This window comes from Rhinoraja longicauda, chromosome 4 (assembly GCF_053455715.1).
Source record: "Rhinoraja longicauda isolate Sanriku21f chromosome 4, sRhiLon1.1, whole genome shotgun sequence".
Lineage (NCBI taxonomy): Eukaryota > Metazoa > Chordata > Chondrichthyes > Rajiformes > Arhynchobatidae > Rhinoraja > Rhinoraja longicauda.
The window spans coordinates 30,418,814-30,438,095 of record NC_135956.1 but is presented as its reverse complement, the minus strand read 5'-3'; the positions used below and the strand labels follow the sequence as shown (position 1 = coordinate 30,438,095).

Here is a 19,282-nt window from a genome sequence, read left to right as displayed (position 1 = left end):
GGGCCCAATAGGCCGGGACGAGAGAGTGAGGCCGACGATCTGCGCAACTCCCCTCACTTAAATCCAAGTCAAGCGCAAGTCATGACTTCAACCTCGGCCAGCATACAGCGGCTGGCGGGGATCCCAATCAGCGGTCGAAATAATAAGATTGAAAGTGAAGTCATGGTCATCTTCGAACCCGAAGGACCAACAACAACACCAACAACAACAATACCATTTAGCTTTTGAATGTTGCATTCAAATACTTTGGTGCTATTAAATTTCCTGTAGCTTTTATAAACATTATTAAACATATTAACAAATGCTTAATAGAACTTGGTGCTAAAAGGCTTGATTTTACCATGGTATATTGAGACACAATGCTGTTGTGCTGGGATTTTGGTGTCAGTCTTACTCTTCATAATGCTGCGTGCTGTTGTAATGGAATGTGTTTGAGGCCTCTGCCTCCTCTGGATTTCTTGCAACAATGAAATACTTAAAGTCATCCCATTTGCCTTGTAGCACAGTGTGGGATGAGCCACAGAGGCAATATACAATGTTTACCTGTGATAGGGTGGTCAGTGGGCAAGGTCATTCACTGTTGAGGTGCAGGGTTCAGAACTGGCTGGCATAGTGAGGGCACACTGCTGCCAGGGACCAGCAGCAGCTACACCATGTATTGACAGACTGCCTGGATTCTACAGGGTCCCTCATGACTCCCCAATGAGCTTGTTTCCAAAGTAAAATCTCCAAGCTTCAAAAAGCTGTTCAAAGAGAGAAACCAGCAGCTTTCATCATGGCCATCAGAAGGTGTTGAGAGAGACCGTGAAAATTGGGTAATGTAGAATTTGGATGCCTACAATTTGGTGTGTTGCTATTTTAAGAAGTAAGTTCCTGAACTTGGTTATAATTTCTATGTTTTTATGATATTCTTTTGATGTTTAAAATCAGGATTGAAGAAAGCGGAAGGGCCGATACCTGCTGAACATTTTGGGAAAAACGAAGAGCCTGTATATCCACCATTTGAGACAGGTATTGTAGAAATCCTTTAAGTAAGAATGTCACAAAATTGAATGCGCAGAAAAAGCTCTACTCTAATTCCTGTTTGATGAAATTTAAAAAATGGAGTAACAAGTGACTTTTTGAAATTAATTTATAGAACTAGATGAGCCCATTACCAAGTTTAGAATAATGTTATAAAGCCACATGACAATTTGAAACTTTAAAAGGTTGCATTTTACCAAAACATTTTGCCTGCAATTTTTTAATATGAGTTCCCAGTAAATCTTAATGAAGTATTGCCAACAGCTGCTGAAAACCTGAGTTAAAATATTATTTTTCTGTAAAGACATTCAAGAGGGAGATAATGATACATAATATATTTTCTTATATTTTGCTTTTCCACCAGCAGTTCTGGTATTGGGGCAGGCCAATATAAATTGAAGAAATTTATCTGGCAGTGAAGAAATGAACAGTTCAAAAATTGTATTCACCACCTCCTTAAATTGATTATCATAACTAACAATCACAATGTGTTCAAAATAATCCAGCCTGGGATCAGCTTTTTAGTGGTTATGAGAATTCACCAACATGGTATTCACTGACTAGTTCTGTCAGCAATGTAGAGCCATATTTTGTCTCAGCACTAACTTATGTTAAGAAAGTTAATATATGAAGGACTAATTAAGCTGATGTATATTACTTTAGAAACTGAACAAGAAGCATCTGAACCAATTGACGCCACTGTGGCACAGGAGTCTTTCGCAACGAATATAGGTAGGTATTTACCTTTTGTATTATTTATTATTCCATAATTCATTTAATATGTAAATAGATATAAAGTACAACATTTAATCTCCATTGGATGTCACGATAATTGTTTTGCTGTAGCTTGCTGAAGTAGAATTTGCTTGAATAAAGAATTAAATGTTTCTGTAAATACAAGTTGCTGTAGTTCTCTTGGTTCCTCGTGTGGAACTGCCTATTATTAGACCAGTATTTTTATTAATATGGTCACATTGAGTTTATCTGTTAAAGTTCCCTTTGTTATTTATCATGAAATCATAGAATGATTACAGTACAGGAGGAGGTCATTGGTCCATTGTGTTTGTGATGGCATTTTTCTGAAGTAATTATCCAGTTCCCCGTCCTGGCCTCAATTCTGCAGCAGTGAAACTTATTTCCTTGCTGTGTGAAGATCTCAATGCAATCTGCGCAACATATGCAGGTACAGGTCCACTACCAATTTTTCTGACAACCTTGGTTCCAGAGCCTTTCTGGTTTATCAGGTTTTTCCGGTCCAACAGAGGTCACGGCCTCCAAGAGGAGTTTAACAGCACCGGAATAGTCTGCCGAGGCAACCGGGAAGCCAAGATATCGGCCCTAAAGTCCTCCTCTGAAGTCGGCTGTAGGAAAGGATCTGCCAGTTCAGCTGGGCCGGAGTTCCGGAGCCTTGGCCGCAGAGAGCAAATTAGACCCTCTGATCGGCGTGGAAGTCCCGATGAGGTCAAGATTGGCCACCTCACCCGGCCTATCCACATCTTTCATGATTTTATGTCTTTGTATTAAATGTCCCCTCGTCTTTCACTAAAGAGCAGTCCAGACCCATCTAGCCTTGTAACTGTAATCTTTTATCTCGGGTACCAGTTTTATAAGGTAAAGTAGGTAATCGGTGCAGTCTTAAATAAATTACCCGCTTATTACCAAATGCTATAGCTTGAGTAAATATTATATCATCTAACATTTATCCTCCTAAAGTAAGGTGATGAGTGTAGAATTCACACTTGTGTTTGTTGATGATGACCAACATGATAGTTTAGTTTAGAAATACAGAGGGGAAACAGGCCCTTCGACCCACCGGGTCCACGCCGACCAGCGATCCCCGCATATTAACACTATCCTACACACACACAATTTTTACATTTGCCAAGCCAATTTACCTGCATACCTGTACGTCTTTGGAGTGTGGGAGGAAACCGAAGATCTAGGAGAAAACCCACGTGGTCACAGGGAGAATGTACAAACTCCATACAGACAGCACCCGTTGTTGGGATCGAACCCGGGTCTCCGGCGCTGTAAGGCAGCAATTCTACCACTGTGCCACCCTAGCTAATTAGAGATTACTTTCCCAATTTAATTTCAAGAAAATGATATGAAACAAAAGTATGAGAACATTAAAATCAAACAAATTTTACCAGTTTTATAACAGAGAATAATTTGCTGTTATATTGTATTGTTGTTTTATTGTAGTCATAGGTATCTCAAGGCACTTTGTTCAGTGTGAGGAACTATAATGGCAGCTTTTGTACGAGATATTAGTACAGGTGATGAAAAGCTTTGTTAAAGATATGCATTTTATGGAGCAATTTGAAAAAGGAAAAGGTGAGAGAAATTAGGAGAAAGAATTCCAGTGCTTAAGGCCTCTGCAGCATAAGACATGGCTGTCAAGCGAAATGTATAGATGCACAAGAGATAACAAAGAAGGTTACAAAAATGAGTTGTTAAAGCCCTTCATAGCTGTTACGGTTGCAGAGGTATCGGGGTAGGATGACCATGAAAAGAGTTAAACATTTTAAAATTGAGGTAGTAGAGAACTGATTGTCAGTATAGGCTTACATGCTTGTTTGAGGTTGGTTAATGGAATTCATTAAGAGTTGTGATCTGGGTTGCGGAGTTCTGGTTTTCACTTCTAATAAATGAACACAATTTATTGGGGTAATATTCAAAACAAAATTAAAACCTTGGCCTTCCTTGCTAATAGTATTATGAAAATTTAACCAAAGATTAAATTATTATCTGTAAAACCCTTGGAATGCTATACAATTTGTCATTGAGACATTGCGCTAATTTTGATCATTGTTTTGTGATTCAAACATTGTACGCTGTTAGCATTTGCATAAGTTTCAGTTGCATTCATTTTTTCTTCTATAGAACAGCCAGAGGAGGAGGAGGAGGAGCCAGTGGAGGAAGAGGAGCCGTTTGAGGAGGAGGAGGAGGAGGAGGAGGAGGAGCCAGAGCCAGTAGAGGAGGAGGGGCCAGAGCCAGTAGAGGAGGAGCCGGAACAAGAGGAGGAGCCGGAACAAGAGGAGGAGGAGGAGCCGGAGCCAGAGGAGGAGGGCCCAGAGCCAGTGCAGGAGCAAACAAATGAATTTGATGCTGTGGCTGAAGATTCAGAAGCTCCTGAAGCAGGTGAGCTTTCATAAGCCATCTATTATTTATTCATGAGCAGACAAGCTTCCATCAAATGTACTCCCGGTGTATACAGTATATACAGATATAAATAAACCTTGTAAAACAGCAGGATGAAAATTAATGCACTGCTATTGCATTACCTCCCAGCTGAGAGGACTGGTTCTTGATGGCAGAGGACAAAATCTGACGGTTCCTTTTTGTTGCTAGTGATCTACTCTGGATGGTGTGTGCTTTCGTTATCAATTTTGGTGCCCTATTGGTGATATCAAGCTTACTGAAACTCTTATTGAGCTTTATGCATGATTAGCTGTTTGTTTCACTTCAGGATATATTAGAAGCACCTCATAAGTACAGACAAACTCTTGTAACACAGTCAAATGTGGCAACTGAGCTACATCAAGATCCCGCAAGCAATAGTTGGAGTGATAACTCATTAATGTACACAACAACACAAGGAAATAGGAGCAGGAGTTGGCACCTAGGTGGGTCAAGCCCGCCCCTCCATCCAGTAGGATCATGTCTGAAATGGAGAAGCAAGGAGCTGCAGATGCTGGTTTACACAAAAGGAATCAGGTGTTAGAGTAACTCAATGGGTCAAACAATAATGTTCATTCTGTTAATAAGGTTTTTTTGTCGTCACAAAGTAAATTAAGTATGAAAGTGAATTTAAAAGTAAGTAAATGGACAAATTGTAAACTGTTTTGTAAGGTGTTCTTAAACTGCCACATTCATTGAATGATATTTAAGATCCTAATAATAATTGTGTTTGAAATTTGCAGCTGAAGTTGAATATGACCATGAAAAAACAGATGCTCAAGGTTTGTACTTTCATTGCATTCATTTGTTTCACTCAATGGGGATATTTTCATGAGTTTTAATACAATAGTGGTATTTTTTCAGATCAATTTAAAATGATAGAAAAAGAGAGGATGTACAGACATGCAGAGTTTCTAGGTTGAGTTGCTGTTCATGAGTTTCAGGTGGCTATTATGGCTTGAATTGTAAATGGGAATAATGGGAAGGCTGTTTAAACAAGGTTGCTTTACCTGTACCTCGTGCTGGTGAGGGCAGGAACAGAGATATCGGGAATATGAATGTACGGCTGAGGGGCTGGTGCAGGGAGCAGGGATTTAGAATTCTAGACAACTGGGATCTCTTCTGCGGTCGGGGTGACCTGTACAAAAGGGATGGGTTACACCTTAACAGCAGGGGGACCAACATTCTGGCAGGCAGGTTTGCTAGTGCGACACGTGTGGCTTTAAACTAAGTAGTGGGGGGGAGGGGTTGACAAATTGGGAATATGGAGATGGCGTTAAAGGGGAAGCAAATACAGGAGAAATTGCAAAAGACTCTCGAATAAATGGGAACGGAAGTTCTAGATGGGATAAGAGAGTAAGGTCAGGGTCAATTGTGACCGGTGTGAGAGGGGAGGTGAATACTGAAGTTAAAGTGTTGTATTTAAATGCACGGTATAAAAAATAAAGTGGATGAGCTTGAGGCTCAGTTAGACATTGGCAAGTATGATGTTGTGGGAATCACAGAGACATGGCTACAAGAGGACCAGGGCTGGGAACTGAATATTTAGGGGTACACAACGTATAGAAAAGACAGATAAGTTGCCAGAGGGGGTGGGGTCGCTCTGTTGGTAAGGAATGATATTCACTCGCTTGCAAGGGGTGACATAGAATCAGGAGATGTAGAATCAGTATGGATAGAAATGAGGAATTGTAAGGGTAAAAAGACCCTAATGGGAGTTATCTACAGGCCCCCAAACAGTAGCCTCGACATAGGGTGCAAGTTGAATCAAGAGCTAAAATTGGCATGTCGCAAATGTAATGCTACGGTGGTTATGGGAGAATTCAACATGCAGGTAGACTGGGAATATCAGGTTGGTAATGGACCCCAGGAAAGAGAATTTGTGGAGTGCCTCCGAGATGGATTCTTAGAACAGCTTGTACTGGAGCCTACCAGGGAGAAGGCAATTCTGGATTTAGTGTTGTGTAATGAACCTGATCTGATAAGGGGACTCGAGGTAAAAGAGCCATTCGGAGGCAGTAATCACAATATGATAAGTTTTACTCTACAAATTGAGAGGGAGAAGGGAAAATCGGAAGTGTCAGTATTACAGTATAGCAAAGGGGATTACAGAGGCATGAGGTAGGTGCTGGCCAGATTTGACTGGAAGGAGGCCCTAGCAGAGAAGACGGTGGAACAGCAATGGCAGGTATTCCTGGGAATAATGCAGAAGTTGCAAGATCAATTTATCCCAAAGAGGAGGAAAGATTCTAAGGGGAGTAAGAGGCACCCGTGGCTGACAAGGGAAGTCAAGGACAGCATTAAAATAAAAAAGATGTATAACATAGCAAAGAAGAGTGGGAAGCCGGAGGATTGGGACTCTTTTAAAGAGCAACAGAAGATAACTAAAAAGGCAATACGGGGAGAAAAGATGAGGTATGAGGGTAAGCTAGCCAATAATATAAAGGGGGATAGTAAAAGCTTTTTTAGGTATATGAAGAGGAAAAAAATAGTCAAGGGAAATGTGGGTCCCTAGAAGTCAGAAGCAGGGGAATTTATTATGGGGAACAAGGAAATGGCAGACGTGTTGAACCGGTACTTTGGATCTGTCTTCACTAAGGAAGATACAAACAATCTCCCAGATGTTCTAGTGGCATGGAACTGAAGGAAATCCACATTAGGCAGGAAATGGTGTTGGGTAGATTGATGGGACTGAAGGCTAATAAATCCCCAGGGCCTGATGGTCTGCATCCCAGGGTACTTAAGGCGGTGGCTCTAGAAATTGTGGACTCATTGGTAATCATTTTCCAATGTTCTATAGATTCAGGATCTGTTCCTGTGGAATGGAGGGTAGCTAATGTCATCCCACTTTTTAAGAAAGGAGGGAGTGAGAAAACAGGAAATTATAGACCAGTTAGTTTGACATCAGTGGTGTGGAAGATGCTGGAGTCAATTATAAAAGACGAAATTGCGGAGCATTTGGATAGCAGTAACAGGATCGTTCCGAGTCAGCATGGATTTACGAAGTGGAAATCATGCTGGACTAATCTTCTGGAATTTTTTGAGGATGTAACTAGGAAAATTGACAGGGGAGAGCCGGTGGATGTGGTGTACCTCGACTTTCAGAAAGCCTTCGACAAGGTCCCACGTAGGAAATTAGTGGGCAAAATTAGAGCACATGGTAGGGTACTGACATGAATAGAAAATTGGTTGGCAGACAGAAAGCAAAGCGTGTGGATAAATGGGTCCCTTTCAGAATGGCAGGCCGTGACTAGCAGGGTACCACAAGGCTCGGTGCTAGGACCGCAGCTATTTACAATATACATTAATGACTTGGATGAAGGGATTAAAAGTACCATTAGCAAATTTGCAGATGATACAAAGCTGGGTGGTAGCGTGAACTGTAAGGAAGATGCTATGAGGTTGCAGGGTGACTTGGACAGGTTGTGTGAGTGGGCGGATGCATGGCAGATGCAGTTTAATGTGGATAAGTGTGAGGTTATCCACTTTGGTGGTAAGAATAGGAAGGCAGATTATTATCTGAATGGTGTCAAGTTAGGAAAAGGGGACGTACAATGAGATCTGGGTGTACTAGTGCATCAGTCACTGAAAGGAAGCCTGCAGGTACAGCAAGCAGTGAAGAAAGCCAATGGAATGTTTGCCTTCATAACAAGAGGAGCTGAGTTAGGAGCAAAGAGGTCCTTCTGCAGTTGTACAGGGCCCTAGTGAGACCGCACCTGGAGTACTGTGCAGTTTTGGTCTCCAAATTTGAGGAACGATATTCTTGCTATTGAGGGCGTAGGTTTACTAGGTTAATTCCCGAAATGGCGGGACTGTCGTATGTTGAAAGTGGAGCGACTAGGCTTGTATACACTGGAATTTAGAAGGATGAGAGGGGATCTTATCGAAACATATGATTATTAAAGGGTTGGACATGTTAGAGGCAGGAGACGTGTGCCCAATGTTGGGGAAGTCCATCATCAGGGGCCACTGTTTAAGAATAAGGGGTAGGCCATTTAGAATGGAGATGAGGAAAAACTTTTTCAGTCAGAGTTGTAAATCTGTGGAATTCTCTGCCTCAGAAGGCAGTGGAGGCCAATTCTCTGAATGCATTCAAGAGAGAGCTAGATAGAGCTCTTAAGGATAGCGGAGTCAGGGGGTATGGGGAGAAGGCAGGAACGGGGTACTGATTGTGAATGATCATCCATGATCACATTAAATGGTGGTGCTGGCTCGAAGGGCTGAATGGCCTACTGCTGTCTATTGTCTAATGATTCCCTGATGCATTGCAGCATATTCTATTACAGTCATCTTTGATATTAATGAAAATCAGTAAACTGATGAGAATGTAAAGAAGCTATTCTCACTAAAAATAAAAATGTGCAGTTGAATGTGTTTTAAATCCATTTTAAATAATATGGTTTTCAGCCATAGGAATATCTCTGTAGTCAGGAATACCTTCTGGGTAACCACTGATAGCTCTGTTCACTCTGTTACTGGATGTGAGTAAGGGAAACTAAATTCTATGCTCTCTTTGGAAACATGGTCCATCTTCAACCCTTTGACAACTAGGTGTAGTTACAAATAGAAAATGAACAGATGCTCCGACTATGATTGAAACTGTATCAAGCTGACTTAATTTATGATTTCCTGCCTTAAATGATGTTTCAGCAGTAATTTAGCATTCATTGGAACAGTCTCACCTGAAGCCATCGTGTGAATCCACAAAACTAATCTGCTGCCCAAATAAGAAAGAATGGTGTTCCAGGCCATAATTACTGTTTAACAATCTACTCTAAAAACAATCGCAAATCAACATTTCCTCAGATTAATATTTGAAAGTTTTGTAGGTTTTCAAACTTTTTGAAATATTTTACTTTTATGATGTGTAGGATTCAATTCAATTTCATCTGTATGGTCTAATGTGAGTAGCTACTCAGCCTTCTTGTTATCTTAGTTGCTGCACAAGCTGTCCTTGATTGCAACTAACATCAAGAATAGTGAGATCATGCTAAGGCAGTAATTTGCAAGTTCCTTAGATATCAGTGATGTGCACTGTTATTTCATCATTGGCCACAAAATCTGTTCTTGTATCTTGTAACATAAATAGATTTTTTTTCTTTTAGATGAGTCTGCGTATGTGGAAGATGAAGCATATTCTGAAAGAGAAGAGACATTAGGTAAAGCTTGCTCTTTTTATGATGTCTAACTCTCTATTAGTACTTGGGCCTGATATTGAGCTAAACAACGGAATAATTCGCTGGCAGCTTTAACTGGAGATAATATTATACATTGAAAGTATAAGGTGGAACGCTTTTGTGATTAATTTGTCCAGCCTCATACTCAGTTGGGATGTCAGCATGACCAGCTTGTTCAACAACCCAAGTCCTCTATTAACTAATTTATCCTGGTTGTATTTTGTGTGACATGAAGTCTATAAAGAGCTTTACTAGATGATGTCGACTTATTGGTTAATATTTGGTATTTTGTGCATCACGCACATTATATTTGTTATTTAGAAGTTTTTACTTGAGACGATATAAATCAGTAGTATTAACAAGACTTATGCATCATTATTGGATGACTTAGCATTTATCTTGCAGAGATCTGTGTGGAGGATTATCAGAGCAGCAGTTAAAATGCTCGCCATTTTAGGTTCTAGAATACAACTAAGGTTTCGCGCTGAACATTTCACCATGAATAAAACTAAGGACATAGTTAATTGCTTTATTATTATCTTTAGCTTTAAAGTGACGTCTCATTGGAAATATCAGTTTCATGAGAAATATGAGACACATTGTCAACCTCATCCATAGATACCAGATCAATAATTGCTTGGATGCTAGCCATGTTTAACACTATCTTACAATTGCTTTTCTGAATGCTGTCCGGTTTCTCTGTTGAGTGCTACTTGGTGGAGGATGAGCAGAAACTTTGACCACTTACCCGGAGGAAACCTGGTTTCTCTCACTGAGAATAAACTGGGTCACCACTCTTCTAGGCATACCACGTTTATTTGGCATCCAATTTGGTCTTAGCATTATGATGATGCAAGCCCTATCCCAATACCTGATGATACCTTTTGTTCCTTCTTTTATGAACTCCTGATGCAGTCATATCAATGTCCACCAAGCTGGCCTTCCTTCAACTTTGTAAAGTGCAGTTCACGTGAACTTCTCTCACTTTCAAAAACAAGGATGTGGATGCCAAGTCAAATGAAACATTTAAGATGGAGATTGACATTTCATTAGACAAAGATATAAAGAAAGGTGGGGCAAAAGCTTCTGAGTTATCTTTAGTATTTGTGACTGTGCCATGTGTTGCTTTATTTTTGATCTTCAATTTTTTTCCATTTAAGAAGTTCTTGAAATCTTGCATCTTCCCAGCTTTTGATTGAATGCTCCTTTATCTTTATTGGTGTTTGTTCATTCCTCCCCTCGTGTTCCTCTTTCTGAAACACCCTCTGGGCCATCTTACTGTGTTATAATAAAGACTTAGCCGTAAGTTATCACCTTTATTGGTATTATGTCTCAATCATGATGTGCATATGTTACTTTCAGAGGACTCGGGACCTGAAGTTGAAGATGTATCTGAAGAAAGATTTGAAGGTACTTTTTATGCACTATCTCCGCAGTGTATGTTAATATTTTAAGGAAAAGTCATTCATTTTACAGAAACATTTTTTTCCCCTTCAGAGTCAGAAGTGAGAGAGGAAGAAGTTGAGGATTACACTGTTTCAGGTTTGCACTATTATCAATAAATATGTAATTCTTGTGATCTGCAGTACTGACCCCAGTAACAAAATGTTCTTTATGTTGTAGATGAAGTAGTGCTTGAGCCTGAAGAAGTAGTCTCGGAACAAGATATTCCAGGTATATACTTATTTTGAACAGCTATGTCAAGTTCCTTAGCAGTGATTAGAGGAATTGTATCATAATTAGCTGGAATTCTTGCCTACGTAAGCTTTTTTTTTTCAAGGTCTCTCTGTACACCTCAAGAGAACACTCTTAAGGTTCTGGCCATTCACTGTCTGTTCTGTCAGTATTTGACTACCTTGCACTAGTTTTAAATTCCATTTGCCACCGTTCTGACCAACTTTCCAGTTTATCTACGTCCCACTGAATCCTTAGACAAACTCTTTGCTATTTATGTCTTCACTAATTTTATGTCATCTGCAAACTTACTAATCAAACTACCTTTCAGTTTCCAGCATCAATCCCAGCAGTACTTCCAGTCTGAGAAACACTATCCATGACTCGACACTCTGCTCTGCTTCTTTTTACCAAGACAATTTTAAATCCAATTTGCCAATATGCATAGGTTCCCTAGTGCCTGAACATTCTGGACCAGCATACATTGCATAACTTTGTCAAAACCATTACTAAAGTCCATGTAAACCTCGTGTATTACTCTGTCTTTATCAGTTTATTTTTAGTTACTTCCTCATAAAAAAACTTTAAACTAACTGACCTGTAGTTTCTTGACTTTGTAGACAATGCACTGTAGGCATCGCTCTTGCTGCTAGAGTAAATTCAAGAATTGTAAAGTTCAAAAAAAGTCTGATATTTTCTCCTGAATATTAACAGTCTAAGATACATTTTGTGAATGCCTTGTTATTCTTTCCAAAAAAGATAAACGTAATATTTTATTATGTTTATCCATCCAATATTTTACACCTGTCCCCCTAAACAACAACATGGGCATCATTTATCCTTTATGCAGAGAATCACAAAGTATTCATTAAGAACCTTAGCCATGTACCCCTGCGCATATGCTACGTTTTAATGCTCTTATTGGTTATTCTCTTAATCTTTACATATGAAAAACGTCTTTGCATCATCTTTGATTAAACTTGGTAGTGTTTTTTACACTCCCTCCCCCCCCCCCTCTTTGCTGTACATAGTTCTCCTTTTGGTTTGTTCACTCTTCCACTTTCTGTTTTCTTATCTGCTTTTTCCTGTTAGAAACAATATCTCGCATAAGCTTCTCTTTATTTTTTGCTTTTTTACCACTTAGAGATAATTATTTTAATTTCCTAGTCTGTTTCTCTTTAATTCCAGAATTACACCCTCTCCTTCTGGACTTGCAAAATTCTGGCTAAAAGAATTTCCTTGATTGCAGTTTGGGAATGTTGTGCCCTCTACATTATTAATGCTGACTGTATCCCTGTTGTGTTTCATGGTTTGTTAGAAAATTTCCTATAATTTAAATATATATATTTGTGTATTGATGGTGACTTCTTCCCAAGACGTTCCATCCACTAAAAAAACATTGTCTTGCATCAGTGCTGTTCAAGCTCCAAAGCTCAAAGATTGAGTTCCTCCAGCTGATGCCACTCTTCCTCTCCTTACAATATCTTTTTTAAAGCATTGGAATCTGTTTAGACTCTGCACATAGAAAATCTTTCAACCTTCTTCTGCTGTCAAGGTGTCCTGGTGCTGTATGATTGGACTTTAATGGATATCAGAAATCTATGCTTAAGTATCTAACTTTTAGAATTGCTGTTTAGTAAAGTAAACCTTTGTAGAAAGTCAAATGATGAAAGATTATTCACTTTCAATCTTTGTGAATGTGCTTATTTTATCCCTAGTGTTTTATGGTGCAGAATCTGTCCTACATTATAGAACATATTCCACAGTGTGGAATCTCAGCACAGTACCAAAGTTTTTTGTTTCATTAAATTTATTTGAAGATGTTTAACTGCCTATAGAGGGAAAGTTATTTGGTAAGTTGAATTTGCAAGAAGTCAGTTCTTTCCTGTTGCATTTTTTACTAATATGCTACTGAAGCAAGAATATAATGTTATGTCTATTTGGAGAATGCAGCTTTGACTTTCATTACTTTTTTTTATTTCCCAAGATGTTTATGAATCTGAAGTGAGAGATTTCTCAGATCATCAGGACAGTGAAGGTAAAATATCATGGGATTATTTGTTTTTTGTGTTCAGTGGTGATTGGTTTTATGATTGGCTAGCTTGGTGATTGGCTAGCTTTACTATTTATTTTTTTAAGATTGGCTAGCTTGGTGATTGGCTAGCTTTACTATTTATTTTTTTAAGATGAGAAGACTTGTAGCATGTTGATCTCAGCTTTACCAAATAAGTGAATTTCGTTAACAGCTTATATTAAAAATACCCCTGCTTGTCATTCTTATCGCTAGCCAAGCTTTTACGTTTGAAAAGTGATTTCAGATCCATTGTAAAATGGCGTCATTTCAAAATACACTTTATTCTTTTCGGAGGACTAGTTATTTGTGAGTTTTGCTGGTGCTTATTTTATATGGGGAAATTATTTTAAATTGGGTGAAGTGACAGCAACATCTACACAATAACTAGCAACTTGTTGGCATGGGATTGGTTGGGCTTCAAAAAGATTTTGCTAATATCTGCAGTTGATTGTACAGCAGTAAACCAGTGGTGGCACTTCATACTGTGTCAAATGAAGGAGAAATAAGATCCACACTAGAAATATGAATACAGCATCTATCTTGGCACTTTCACGCTGCATCTATGAAATGAAACAATGGCTGAGCTGCCATGTTAAGATAAGGCATTAAAATGAGCTCCAAATGAAAATAAAAAGTGCACTTGCTGGATATATGAAATAATAACATACATAAAAGGTCTTTGCCCTGAAACGTTAAATCTTTGATGCTGCCTGATCTGCTTAGTGTTTCCAGAATTTTATTTTTCTTAACATTAAATTACCTTACCATCTGTCCTGAAAGTTGGGTCCAAAATATCCTATGCATGATAGCAGTATTTATCTGAGAGAATTGGTAATGAAATTTGTAAGAGTTACATTACAGTACTGTTACATCAGGATAGCAGAGAAGATATGGAGAATTTTTTTTCTAGTATTTAATTCTCGCCACAGCACAACAGGCTTGTATGCACAGTACTCAATAGATAATATAAACAAACAAAAAAAAGCTCAATAAATAAAAAACCCAATAGAATGCAAAACAAAGTCCGAAGTCCCTAATGCAACCAAGATAGTTCGGAGTTTAGTTGGAGTTTGTAGTGTTCAATAGCCTGATGGATGTTGGAAAGAAGCTGTTCCTGAACCTGGATGTCATAGATTTCAGACATCTGTATCTTCTTCCTGATGGCAGGAGTGAGATGAGAGCATGGTCAGGGTGTGTGGGACTGAGATGATGCTGACTGCCCTTTTATGGTAGTGCGTCCTATAGATCCCTTCGATGAATGGGAAGGTTAGAACCCATGATAGATTGGGCAGTGTTCACTACTTTTTGTAATCTCCTTCATCACATAACGAATCTCTTCAATCTTCTTAGGAAGTAGAGGCATTGATGGGGTTTCTTTAATGATGTCATCAATGTGTGGGGTCCATCGAATGATCAATCCCCCTCCTACACTCTGACATCATTATCCGTAATTCGTGCAATAACGGTGGTGTCGTCGGCGAATTTAAAGATGGAGTTGGAACTGTTTGAAAGTTTAATTACTTGTATCCTAACACTCATTCCTTTTTAATTATTGCACAGATTTTAAGAAATTCTTTTTTTTTCTTTCTCTCGTTTTTAATTATTTTTTACTTATTCTGTACCAAGATGAATACATTTTGATTGTTTCCCACTGTGTTGTTTGTTAATGATTCTACGACAATAAACTAAGTGATGGAGGAACTCAGTGGGTCAGGTGGCATCTGTGGAGGGAAATAGACATAATTTTGTGATGAGACCTTTCTTCAAATTGATGCAGTAGAGGGGAGAAAGCTGATAAAGAGTGGTAGGGGTGAAGCAAGACTTGGAAAGTGGGTACACGAGAAGGGGTGATTGCCAAATTTCGCCTTCCCATTGGCTACTGGCAAGCTGCGTAGCAGCGTGATCCCGGCAAGGCACAGCCATACCCGATAGCAGTGTGGCTCACCCGCTGCAGAACCAGGAACCTGCCCTGAAAAACCTGGTGGGCAGCAGTCCGAATGCAGAAGGACCCGGTGGGCTGTGGCCTGCAGGGGGGAAGCCGCCAAGCCCGACCCCTGCTAAACCCGAAGAGGAGGGACCTGTCAAAGACAATCGCAAGGAGCAAGGCCGGTAGGAAAGTGCACCTGGATCATGCCTTCCACGCCCTTAAGGTTGGCTTCGGGAGGTGCCCCGGGGCACAAAGGTGGCCGGGCATGGAGAGGGACATCGGTTTGTTGAACGGTCCAGCCAAAGGCAATGGCTGGAGGGCCTGCAGAAGCCTGGGGCTCGTCTGGATTTCTCGCAGTTCTATAACGCCTAGCGCATGGACCGGACTTTGGAAATCTGGCGATTCAACAATGAATTTCACCATGCTTTGCACATATGACATTAAAGCTCCATTGAAATGGGTGGAAATAGTGACAATGGTAAGAGGTAAAATGTAGACAAAAAGAACACAAAGCATTGTCTGTCCATTTCCCTTCACAGATGCAGTCTGACCTACTGAATTCCTCCAGCACTTTGTTTTGAGCTCAAGAGTCCCGCATTTGCAGTCTGTTTTGTCTCCATCAATGATTCTTCAGTCTGATTAGTTACAGAAGAAACTGATGGGCAAATGTAAATTAGTAGCTTTGATGATTTTTTTCCCACTGAAAACAAAATCTAGTTTGTAATTTGAACAAAGGTGCTTAAAAATTCTCTAGCATTGTCTAGTTCAGAATTATCAACCACTTTTATCATCCTTGCAGGTGAAATGGAGGAAGATATGCCAATGAGTGATGAATATATTGAAGGTATATTTTAGCTTTCAGCTCATTTATATATTTTTTTGTCCTTTTGGCTAATAAACATGCTGAACTTTGGAGAAGAACGATGAGAATTTGTGAGTTGGCTAGCAAATGTTGGTGATTGAATAGAATGGAATAAGATCTTGTGAGACAATAAGAGAAATTTCATAATGAACTGAAATAGTGTGCTATGTAGTTCACACTATGTAGTTCACACTGTAGTTCACGCTAATAGGTCACACTATTATAATGCAGTAGATCTCCTACTACAGGCCACCTTTGCCAAGCGGGTTGCGTTCCTAGAAAATGGACAATCTTTGCATTTTCCGTAATGTGAATATGTGTAAATAAGAACTTTATTTAATTACTTTTTTCTCCCACAAATTTTGTAAATGGGAAAATTGTGAATTATAATTGTGAATGATAGCAAACTTTTTTTTCTTTGTCTATTTCTCTATTGGTTTATATTTCTGCTTCCTTTCCATCTTGCAGTTATTCTCCTCCCTCTCCATGATGCACACTAATCTTATTGTATGGTTTCTATTAGTCATTTTCCATAAGGGTTGTCCATATCTCAATCTCCTTTCATTCTTGCTTTTATAGCTTTTCTCTAGTTTTATTTTTATACATGTTATACATATTTCTTTGTTAATTTACTCAACAGCTTGGAAATTGGTACTGGCTATTTTACTGACCATAATAAGTGTCCCACGAATGGCCACACCTACCACAAGACCCAATGCTGGTTAAAATCGATCCTTGATGAATATTTTAAAGATATTAATGCCTTTCACAGTTGCACGAATAGCTTGCTTATTTTGCTTTTTTGTATTTGTAAAGCTGCCAACAGAACTGGAATTAAGTTTTGGAGTGTTGTCAGGATGATGGAAAGAGAGACAATAAAAGGGAAATATTCATTTTTATTTAATTTGCTTGTTGCAGATAAAGAGCTGGAGCTTCAAGATATAATGGATGAATTTTATGGTTAGTATTATCTCCAAATGCTTCATAGTTGCAAATATAACTTCTAAGCAGTATGTAAAGGGAAACCTCAAAACTGCAGGAGGCATGCTCTAAGTACAGTGCATTCAGAAAGTATTCAGACCCCCTCAGTTTTTCTACACTTTGTTAGTTACAGCCATATTTAAAAATTGATTAAATTCTTTTTTTTTATCATCAATCTACACACAGTACCCCAAAAAATGAAGAACCAAAAACAGGTGTTTAGAAATTTTTGCAAAGTAATTAAAAAGAAATAACTGAAATATCACATTTACATAAGTATTCAGACCCATTGCTATGACACTCAAAATTGAGCTAAGGTTCATCTTGTTTCCATTGATTATCCTTGAGATGTTTCTACAACTTGATTGGAGTCCATCAGTGGTAAATTAAATTGATTGGACATGATTTGGAAAGGCACACACCTGATTATATAAGGTCCCACAGTTCACAGTGCATGTCAGAGCAAAAACCAAGCCATGAAGACGAAGGAATTGGCCGTAGACCTCCAAGACAGGATTGTGTTGAGACACAGATCTGGGGAAGGGTATAAAACAATTACTGCAGCATTGCAGGTCCCGAAGAGCACAGTGGCCTCTGTCATTCTTAAATGAAAGAACTTTGGAACCACCGGGACTCTTCACAGAGCTGGCCGCCCGGCCAAACTGAGCGATTGCTGCCACCACAAGGGGGAGAAGGACATTGGTCAGGGAGGTGACCAAGATCCCGATGGTCACTATGACAGAGCTCCAGAGTTCCTCTGTGAAGATGGGAGATCTTTCCAGAAGGACAACTATATCTGCAGCACTCCACTAATCAGGCCTTTATGGTAGAGTGGTCAGACGGAAGCCACTCCTCAGTAAAAGGCACATGACAGCCCACTTGGAGTTTGCCAAAAGGCACCTAAAGAACTCTCAGACCATGAGAAACAAGATTCTCTGGTCTGATGAAACCAAGATTGAACTTTTTGGTCTGAATGCCAAGCGTCACATCCGGAGGAAACCAGGCACCGCTCATCACCTGGCCAATACCATACCTACGGTGAAACATTGTGGTGGCAGCATCATGCTGTGGGGATGTTTTTCAGTGACAGGAACTGAGAGACTAGTCAGGATCGAGGGAAAGATGAACGGAGCAAAGTACAGAGAAATCCTTGATGAAAACCTGCTCCAGAGTGTTCTCGGCCTCAGACTGGGGCGGCGGATCACCTTCCAACAGGACAACGACCCTAAGCACATAACCAAGACAAGGCAGGAGTGGCTTTGTGACACGTCTGTGAATGTCCTTGAGTGGCCCTGCCAGAGCCCGGACTTGAACCCGATCGAACATCTCTGGAGGGGCTTGAAAATAGCTGTGCATCGACGCTCCCCATCCAACCTGACAGAGCTTGAGAGGATCTGCAGAGAAGAATGGGAGAAATTACCGAAATGCAGGTGTGCCAAGCTTGTAGCGTCATACCCAAGAAGACTTGAGGCTGTAATCGCTGCCAAAGGTGCCTCAACAAAGTACTGAGTAAAGGGTCTGAATCCTTATGTAAATGCGAAATTTCAGTTATTTCTTTTTAATCACTTTGCAAACATTTCTGAACATCTGTTTTCGCTTTTTTTATTATGGGGTATTGTGTGTAGATTAATGATAAAAAAAAAAGAATTTAATCCATTTTAAAATAAGGCTGTAATGTAACAAAATGTGGAAAAAGTGAAGGGGTCTGAATACTTTCTGAATGCACTGTATATTCATCCGTGAAAAAAATGAGCTCTTGGCCATCTTGTGGTTAGGTGAAAGATTGCAGGTTTAAGATTAAATCCTGATAACTGCATAAAACTGAAGTTGATACCAATAAAAACATGAATTTTAACTAGTTTTACATTCTCTTCTACCAGCTGGAGAGCCAGAGCAAGTTCCAGGGATTGACGACATACAAGGTTTGCCTACTTCAATGCATAATCATCCTGTATAGTCAATTCATGGTTAAACTATGAGAAATCTAGTGGTTAAAAACATTAAAATTTGGAAGAGCTCTGGACTAACTGGCCCTTTTTGAGCTTGTTCCACCAAATATAAAGATCACAGCTGATCTGCCACAGTGCCATTTTAGAGCCCATATCCATGGATTTCCTTCATATTGAGGAATCTATTCATTTGTGTTTTGAATGCATAAAGGTTTACTTCCTCTGGGTGAAGACATTTTGGATCATAAGGTCTAAATGGCCAAGTCCTCATCCTGAAACTCTGTTTTTGGTACGGCACTTTCTGACCAGAAGAAACATTTCCCTGCATATAGTCTGTAAAGACCTTGAGAATGTTCTGTATGACACAGGTTTGCAACCTGGTCAGTACATCTGTAAATCGATCTCTGATATTCAACTTTACCATCAATAATT

General features: G+C 39.5%; 1 protein-coding gene across 8 annotated transcripts in view; it reads left to right on the top strand.

The window, feature by feature from the left end:
* The window catches only part of unm_hu7910 (un-named hu7910), a 175,871-nt gene that overhangs the window by 80,227 nt on the left and 76,362 nt on the right, over positions 1-19,282 (top strand). For all 8 annotated transcript variants that reach the window (XM_078397441.1, XM_078397438.1, XM_078397440.1 and 5 more), the window contains 12 exons: positions 931-1,011; positions 1,687-1,755; positions 3,910-4,167; positions 4,950-4,988; positions 9,312-9,365; positions 10,746-10,793; positions 10,881-10,925; positions 11,007-11,057; positions 13,045-13,095; positions 15,858-15,902; positions 16,839-16,880; positions 18,782-18,823. In XM_078397441.1, coding sequence (XP_078253567.1) covers positions 931-1,011; positions 1,687-1,755; positions 3,910-4,167; positions 4,950-4,988; positions 9,312-9,365; positions 10,746-10,793; positions 10,881-10,925; positions 11,007-11,057; positions 13,045-13,095; positions 15,858-15,902; positions 16,839-16,880; positions 18,782-18,823 — 825 coding nt within the window. The remainder of the gene's footprint in view (positions 1-930; positions 1,012-1,686; positions 1,756-3,909; positions 4,168-4,949; positions 4,989-9,311; positions 9,366-10,745; positions 10,794-10,880; positions 10,926-11,006; positions 11,058-13,044; positions 13,096-15,857; positions 15,903-16,838; positions 16,881-18,781; positions 18,824-19,282) is intronic.